General features: G+C 46.6%; 1 protein-coding gene across 1 annotated transcript; it reads right to left on the minus strand.

The window, feature by feature from the left end:
• Nucleotides 1-3,692: 3,692 nt before the first annotated feature.
• DRD2 (dopamine receptor D2) lies at nucleotides 3,693-8,716 on the minus strand (the record flags this gene model as incomplete). The annotated part of the gene is made up of 7 exons (XM_079545750.1): nucleotides 3,693-3,886; nucleotides 4,410-4,728; nucleotides 5,370-5,456; nucleotides 5,671-5,861; nucleotides 6,015-6,151; nucleotides 6,223-6,332; nucleotides 8,441-8,716. The coding sequence occupies 7 exons, from the start codon at nucleotides 8,714-8,716 to the stop codon at nucleotides 3,693-3,695; spliced, it is 1,314 nt and encodes a 437-aa protein (XP_079401876.1).
• Between the last annotated feature and the right edge of the window lie 379 nt (nucleotides 8,717-9,095).

Consider the following 9,095-nt stretch of genomic DNA (forward strand, 5'->3'; position numbering starts at 1 on the left):
CCTGACTCTCCAGGAGCCGTGTTTTCACTGGAGATGTTCACCACAGAGGTAGTGGCTTTTTGTTTTGTTTTGTTTTTTCTGCTCTCCTTTTCCTTTCAGCAAGATTCAACAAGCTGGTCAGGAGGACCAACAGACCCACAGCCGCAGCGGGAGCAATCAGGGAAGCATCGGTTCAGGCAGGAGGTCCCCCAGCTGCTATGCTGCACCGCAGCATGGGGACGTGAGCCATGGAGGAAATGCAGGAATGGGAACACTCCATAAGCAGAACTCAAGCTTCGAACACAAATACTGAATCACAAAATAAGGACTGCAGCAAAGGGTTGTAACAGGTGTTTCTGAGCAGATTTCACCTCACAGCAGAGAAAGAAACCTTTCTCAAATTGTGTTTAATATTGTGCTCAGGTCTGCAGCAGGAGACCTCATTGCCCCATGCATTCTAGCTGCCTTATTGCTGTGAGGAGCTGCCCAGCTCGGGGCTGGATGTCACCATGCCAGGTGCTGTGCCACTGCAGGCTGTTCTTGCTCTTGGCAATTGTTCGTTCTGTGTAAAGCCACAGGAGCTCTCATCTTCTCACAGAGCTGTGGAGGCTTGGTTCATAGACGGGAAGTGCTATAGCTTGTTCTCTAAGAGTGGGTGCTTTTGGGAAAGGCAAACCTGCTGCTGAGGAGATGTGCAGACATGGCAGTGCTGCCTTCCCAAGGACAGCAGAGATACAGTTATTCCCATAGAAGGCCTCTGAGTCCAGAGTGTTAGGAGCAGGTGGCTTAAAGCCTCATTGCAATTAATGGTCATCTCAGAACACTCAGGTCGGAGGGCAGCTCAAAGCCCACCCAGTGCCACCCTGGCCGTGGGCAGGGCTGCCCCCCACCAGCTCAGGCTGCCCAGGGCCCCATCCCACCTGGCCTGGAGTGCCTGCAGGGATGGGGCACCCACAGCTCTCTGGGCAGCAGCGCCAGTGCCTCACTGCCCTGACCAAAGGATTGCTTCCTAATCCAATCTAAATCTCCCCTCTTTTATAGTCCCATGTCCTGTCGCTATCAGCCCATGTAAAAAGTCATTCTCCTCCTGCTTGTAAACTCCCTTCAAGTACTGGAAGGCCGCAATGAGGTCTCCCCATGATGATGGGTTGTGGGTAATTCTTTTCAAAAGATACGTAATCTCTATGAAAATATACCCATCCTTCTTTACCCTAACTAGCAAATTCATGAAGAACACAGACTCCTTCTGAGAACTTCTTTCTCCCCATGGTGTTTTGGAAGAGCTGTTCATCACCAGATGAACGCGAAATTGGATGTGTTGAGCTGGATTCAGAAAGCAAGTACGGATGGTGGTTTTGTCCCATCCTGAGTTAACACTGAGCAGAAGGTAAAGTTATGGCACAAGGTTGACATTTTATCCACATCTGGGTAATTTTCAGGGCCCACACCAGGCGTTAGTAAAGAGCAAATATCACCTATGGCAACTTCCAAATGCTTTAATTGTTTTGGGTTTGTTTTTTTTTTTTGTGTACATGCATATTATTTTCCGTTTTGATTCAGCTCCTCACCTGGGAATTCACAGAGCCAAATGGCACATTTCTGCTTTTGTAAATGTGATAGAAAAATAAGCATTGGGTTATCAATGTTTTTTTCCTCATCCAGTGATTCTTTGAATCTTTAAATTAAGACCAGTCTGAATTGACTCCCATCAATGCATGCACATACCTGGTGGAAACTTCTCTAGCTTCTTGCCTGAGACCTCTTGAGTTACACATTCAGGCATCTGTAATTTAAATTTATAGCTGTGACCAGACCTCGAAGAGCCATGTTCAAATGTTATAAAAGCCCATGGGCAAAATACTAATAACACTGGTTATCAGCTTCTTCCAGGAACAGAGGATTAGATGGGAAAGCTTCGGATCAAGGTGGGACTCCTGCCTTGGTTTCAGAAGACGACTGAGAGCAAGTGTTACAGCCACCTGACACAGTCTCTCCTTGATGTACAGCTGGAACACATACAGCCCGTGCAGCCCATCCCATGGGAAAACACTTTGTTAACTATATAGGAAAAACAGATAATGAAAAAAGTGCTGCTTGGCAGCAGTCTTTGTCTGATCTAAAGCAGAAAATGAGTGGATATTCCACAAACTGCATAGAGAAAAAGGGGATTATATTGCTCTCTGGATTGCTTTAACATCTTCAGGAAAGAGCGGGTGATTGGAACAAGGGAGCCTGCCTCTGCATATGGCTATTGTCATCATGAAGCTCTCCAGAGCCTACATCAGTTTCTAGCCAGACCTATTTCCATGTCATTTTATTCATCTTACTGTATTTTATTTACAGAGATATTACAAAATATATTGTGAACTGAGTACGATAAGCACAGAGTGGATTTGGCAATGCCAGAGTCATCGTGGTGACATTACGCTGTTATGGATTTCCATTTGTTTTAAACTATGAAACATAGCAGAGGGTAAGGGATGCTGGAAACATCCGGACCCATCCAGAGTCCCACCTGGACACAGAGCAGGTTTAGCTAGGGACATTCTTGGGCTTTTATTCTGGCTTTTTTTCCAAAATCACAGTCTCGATCTCATTTGCTATTAATTTGAAGTAGGCACGGCATTACACACTCCCTGTTGAGAAACATAGGTAAACCATATCTGAGGTGATCCTTGGCTTTATGGTGCCTTAATGTTAGGTGGGAAGAACTGGACCTAACTTGTCCTGTCCAAGTTCACATCTGAAACAGATGTGGCCCCAGATGCACAGCCTCTCCTGGCACAGTCATCATGTCTCTACATTCATCATGCTATCGCTCCTCACCTGGCTTTTACTTCTTGAGACAGTCTGGAGATGAAATGCTGGTGGGTAGAAATTGCTGCTGGGCTGGCTGACAATCAGTGATGGTTGGTGTCTTGTTTGACGCGAGTGCATACTGTGCAGTACAAAGTGTCACTTCTTTAACTTCTCTCTCCTTTTATTTTTTGGCTTGGGCTTCTGTTCAGTTCATCCTATTTATTCGTATTTACATTGATGTAGCGGTCCTGCATGAGACTTATGCTCCCCCTTCTCCTTCTGCCCATTGCTTGTTGCAGGGGTTGGATCTGTAGGTGGCAGAGCCTTCTTAACCCACCTGGGGACCTCTTAAATTTGTAGGTGTGTTTTCCCTCAGGGCTGCAGCAGTTTGATGCTGGGTAAGTCAGCTGGAGGTGAAGGCAAAGATATTGTACGGAGTTTCTGCAAGCTCTGTTGGCTCCTATTGCAAAGCGGAAAAGATGCTCTTGTCTTTGGTGAGAATCGTATCGGTGACTCCATGCACGAGCCAGCAGCAGTGACTCATCACTGCCTGCACGCGGCTCTGCGAGTGTCTGTGTTTAATGCACTCAAGGTTAGATGGCCACAGGCAAGAATCAAGCGAGTGTGTCTCGATTTTTGCTTCCACTTCAAACACAGTGTGAGGGTAACTCTTAGACGTGCCTCTGGGATGGATGTCCCGGAGCCCAAAGGTCGCCCCGAGGAGTGGGAGAGCCTCAGCATGAAGGTCCCCATGATGTCCCTGCCAAGAGGCGTGTGGGCACGGCGCTCCACGGCACTGCGCTCCTCATGCCCAGCGCAAGAGCTCGAGACCTCTCCATGGCTGCCTGTTTGTGCACGTGAATGGCATTGGTTTCTTTTTCTCATTCTTAAAATTGTGGTTAATGTTTTTACTTTTAACAGTGGAGGATCTTCATGAAAGCCTTGCGAAATTCAATATTGAAGGTGGTGTAAATAATTGGATTGACAGCACTGTTGACATATCCAAGCCACGTAAAGGCGCTGTACATTGCTGGGGGGATGTTGCAATCGCAGTGCATGTTCAAGATGTGAGTGATGAAGAATGGGAGCCAGCAGATGATGAAAACACCTGGGGGGAAAGGAAAGAGACAGATCTTGATTGCTGAAAACTGGAAAATTTCTGAGAAGGAGAACAGCAAACCTTCTGTTTGTTGCTATGTCTCTGACTATATCCTGAGTAACCAAGTGGTAAAGAAATTCTTTGCTGCTGTAAATAGGCTGCATCAAAACCTCTGGCCTTCAGAGGCACCGGTTTCTTACTGAACTATGCTGCCTCTTGTGCTATAAGCTGTATTAGAAAGCACATGATCTTTCTTGCCCCTGTCTTTTGGCACTGCAAACACTGAACAGCTGGACAGCTTCCTGAGCCTTCTGTACAGCCTCGTGCCACATTCCTGGCTGGAGGGATGCAGCCTTCCTACTTGAAGCCTCCTGCCTGTTTACACAAACACATTTCTGATGTACTGAGTGGAACTGTTCCTTTAGGGACCTGGGAAAACAGTCTGTGTCGAGCACTCAGACTGGGTGCCTTAACCCTGACTAGCTGTTGCCTGTCTTGAGGAACACGGGGTGAAGCCAATGTGCGCTCTCACCAAGTACAATGGCTAGCATCTGGGTGGCTTTCTTCTCCTTCTGCTGTGAGAGTTTCCTCCTGTTCATAGCCTTGAGAAGAGTGCTTCTCGTCTTGCCATTAGGCATGGACTGGATCTCAAAGACCTTGGCTGTGTGTAGATTTTCTTTGGCATGTCCGTTCTTCTCTACTTTCCCAGGGCTGTCCAAGGTGCACCGGCTTGAGGCGATGGGCACAACCAGCTGGTGGTTGCTTGGTGCTGCTGGCTTGGCAATGGTTCTCTCAGGGGGACTGGTACTGGACACCATCTCCATTTCCATCTCTATGTGACTTTCCGCCTCCTGGATGAGAAGCAAATGCCCACACCATAAGGCAGGTAAACATACAGGGAGGAGCAATGAATGTTTCTTACAGAGTGAAGCTGGATGATGCTGAAGAACAATCAACACCTCTTCTCCCTCCCTGCTTTTTGGGAGAGCCTTGGAGAAAGGTCTAAAAGTTGTTTACATGTGAGAATACATTTGAGTTTGACAGAACTGCAGGAAATGACTCTTGCTCCTTCATTGCACAAGGAGGTTAAGAGATGGGAGAGACATTGTCTCCCCTCCCCATATATTTGATTTCAGTTTTAACGGTGTAAATAAAAACAAAATCTACAAGAAAACACAGCCAAGGCAGTCCAAGACTTAAAGTCAGTGATAGAGAGGAGAAGAAAATCAAAGAGACAAAAATTGTTAAAATGTCATGGCTTTTATAGCTGATCTTTAGGTAAGCTTAGTCTGGCTTTTTGAGCTCTGTGGTGTTAAACTCCCTGCTTCACTCTAAGGAACAGGAAGAATATTTAAATTTTGAGATTGAATGGTAACCTTTGTTCTTAGCTTATTTTTCTCCCACACTGCATAAATTCATTTTGAGCCCTGAGAAGGCAGAAAAGGGGAAAGCTGAACGCTCTGAAAAACTACCACTTCTCTTTAACACTCACCACTTTGCGCTTATTAACTTGGAAACTCCCATTGGACTTCACAATAACTGTGCAGAGCTTCACGTCTTCTGGATGAGTGCATTTGTCCTAAGGGGCAAGCACCGGCTCATAGGTTACACAAGCAGATAGTAATTAGGAAGGGTTGCTGGTGGGGGAGGCACGTGGAAACACAAGCACAGGGCATGAAGCAGATATTAATCAATGTGACTAGAGTGCTAGGATGGAGACTACTCTGGAGAGGCAGCAATGGAGCCAAGAGTCCCTCATGGTTTTAGTGAAGGAAGGAAGCCACAGAGTTTACCTTCAGCGGCGCATGCGTGTCCGAGTCCAGGCCATGGCTGCTGCGCTTGGTGGTGACGCGCTTCCTGCGCCTGCGGAGCACCATGTAGATCTGCACGTACACCAGCAGGGTGACGATGAAGGGGACGTAGAAGGAGACAACGGAGGAATACACGACAAAGGCAGGATTGGCAATGATGCACTCCTTCTCATCTGGAAGACAGAAGGTTTCGGGCTCGCTGTCCCTGCTGTCGGACCTGCACCAACATCCCCCTCCTCTATCTGAAAGCACCCAGAGTGGAAGGAGCACTCTACCCCGCAGAGCCAGGTAGATGCCAAAAGCCAGCTGCAGGTGGCACAACTCACCTGCCTTGTTGAGGCCAAACAGGATTGGGCTGGAGATGGCAAATGAGAGCACCCAGACCACGGCAATCATGACGGTGACCCGGCGCTTGGAGCTGTAGCGGGTGTTGTACAGCATTGGCATCGCTACGGCCGTGTACCTGCAGCGGGAGGCACAGACCTGAATTACCCTGCAAGAGCTGCCCTGGGTTTGTCGCCACAGAGCCCTCACCTGTCAATGCTGATGGCACAGAGGTTGAGGATGCTGGCGGTGCACATCATGACATCGAGGGTGACAAAGATATCACAGTGGATCCGACTGAACCTCCACTCCCCAACCACCTGCAGAGAGAACGCAGTCAGTGCAGGAGATCCCCTGCTAGGAGTGCTATGGAGGGGTCTGACAGGACAGGCAGAGACTGCATATCCCAAGCAACACCAGTTGTACTCACAGCTCTTCCTTAAAGCTCTTACGCTTTAAATTTAATTACACCTGGCAAAGATCAGTAACAGGGAAGAAGGATCCTTTCTTTTGTGCCTTTGTTTATCAAGCCGGGGAAGAAATTTAATGTGCATTAATTTTTGTGAACAAAATGAATTTAATTCAGAGTGAAAATCCTTTGACACGTTACTTGTTGTGATAAAGACAAAGACTGAGAGATAACGCTTCTAGCTACCAGTAGACGTTTTCTCCTGTATTATGCTGTTGAAACTGAACTTTGAAAATTAAGTTTAATAGCAATTATTAGGACTGCTGTATTTGGCATGTGATGGAAAATGTATATTTCCCTCTAATAAAAATAGAGTCCTACTGCATTTGAAAATAGAATGAATAAGATAACTATTCTTCAGTTATTTCTGCTCTGATATACATAACCATAGGGAGCATGAAAAAGAAAGAATGACTGCATTGAAGCTTGAGTGACAGATGAATACTCAGTGATTAAAAAATCTCTTAAGAGACAAAGTCACATCAGTAACTTCGACTAGAGTTTGCCCGAAGGCAAAGGTTCCCAGCCAGATATAAGGCTTTGCAAAGTCACGTTCCTGAACCCATGGGTTTGAGTGTATGGAAAACACTGCTATCCCCATGGCTGGCCCAAAGAGAGCCAGGGCTCCTCGCAGCACGAGCGCTGTTGTCAGACAGAAATACAATAGATGAGTGTAACTCATCCCAGAGGCATTAGCTACAGTCACATCCAGCCTATGGTCATGTTAATATGCTTCAGCACACGCACAATGCTTTACATTTTTAAAGTGCCACACAAACAATAATTAACTGGAGTGATAATTAGTATTGTGGCTTCTCGACAGCCCATGTCACATCAGCGGATTTGTTTTGCTTTGCATTAATACTTAACGAGCTGATTGATTATGGCTTCTTCCACTGCTTGCCTCTGTTTTATCATTTGCTCTCCTAATGAAATGCCTGAAAATGAATTGCAAATTCAGTGTAGTTCCAGTCTTATGCTTTCTTTGTCGGTCGCCAGCATCCCAGCTCTTGGCTGCTTGAGGAATGCAGCCATCCCAGCCAAGGACAGGGGGAAGCTTCTCTTTTCCACTCTTTTCTCCAGAGATGCTTTTCATTCTTTTGTGCTGTTTACTGTTGCAATAGTCCTGTGCTGCTGGGTAAACGGTATTTTGGGAGTATTTGGCTCTCTTAAAACAATGCGCCACTCAAGTATGGCTCTGTGCTGCAGAAGCACAGAGCTCTTTTGTACCGAAGCGACACGCTAACGGCAGTAATGTGACAAGTAGCTCACTTGTGAGTCTCTTATATATTGTGACATAAAAGCTCTGGATTTACAACCTACTTCTACAACTGCTTGCTCTTCTTACTACTCTTGTCCTTCAGGAATAGGTTTCTGATTACTGCTCGGTGCAGTTTTAGTGTGACACCCATGATGTTGTTTCGGGCTCATTCTTGTGCTTGGGAACAGTTTGTTGGTGCAGTCCTGAAAACAAACTTGAGATCTTTCATTCTTGATCCCTGGATTTATAGGCCAGATTTTCAAAGCAGTTGGGTGGTAATTCAGCCTTCTGAACAGTAGCGTATTTTCAAGTAAACCTGTAATATGCTATCAGGTCTGTCTATTGAATAACTCGACTATTAGGAAATTTAAAACATAGAATCATAGAATTATTAAAGTTGGAAAAGACCTCTAGTATCATCTGGTCCAACTTGCCACCAATACTGCCCACTGACCATGTCCCTCCATAGTACATCTACCCTTTCCTCAAACACTTCCAGTGATGGTGACTCCACCATTGCCCTGGGCAGCCTGCTCCAATGTCTGACCACTCTTTCTGAGAAGAAATTCTCCCTCATAACACTTCTGGGGAAGTTCAGGAGGTCTGGAAATAGCTGATGTCCAAACTACCAAACCTTTCCCCTTGGTACTCCTGTACCAGAACCGTTCAGTGCTGAGAGGCAAAGCTGGGCCACCTACCTCCAGATAGACCACCCAGGGCATGACCAGAGTGGCCACCAGGAGATCCGCCACTGCCAGGCTGACGATCAGGTAATTGGTGGTGGTCTGCAGGGCTTTCTCCCTGGACACAGCCATGCAGACCAGCACGTTGCCAAACACAATGACGAAGATGAGGAGGGTGAGCAGCACGGCATAGTAGTTATACTGAGGCTTTTGGTCTGCGCTGGACTCGTTGAGTGGCTTGCTCCAATTCCTGTCCCCGGTGTTGTACCAGGAGAGGTTTAGGGGATCCATGAAGGTGAACTTGCCAGGTCCCAGCTCCACTCTGCACAAAGAAGGTGTTGGAAAAACAGTCAAATGTTGTCATGTAAAATAAAACCAAAATGACCATGCGGACGCGGCCTTGCTTCTGAATTCCCATGTGCAGATAGCTGCTGAATGGGAGTGCTACGGACATCCAGAGCACAGCTTGAGCTGAAGGTCAGGTACCTGGGCAGGGATTTGGGAAGTTCATTTCCATTTTGGGTTAATTCCCCCAGATTTCTGCAGTCTGGGCTATCAGTTGCAGTTATTACATAAAGGGGACATGTCAGAGGTTGCAGTCAAAAAGTTTAAAAGCAGCTGGAGTTTTTGGCTGCTTGTTTGGGGTTTCAGGTTTGAAACAGACCTTGTT

The sequence above is a fragment of the Tetrao urogallus genome (assembly GCF_951394365.1).
Source record: "Tetrao urogallus genome assembly, chromosome: 22".
NCBI classification, from domain to species: Eukaryota; Metazoa; Chordata; class Aves; order Galliformes; family Phasianidae; genus Tetrao; species Tetrao urogallus.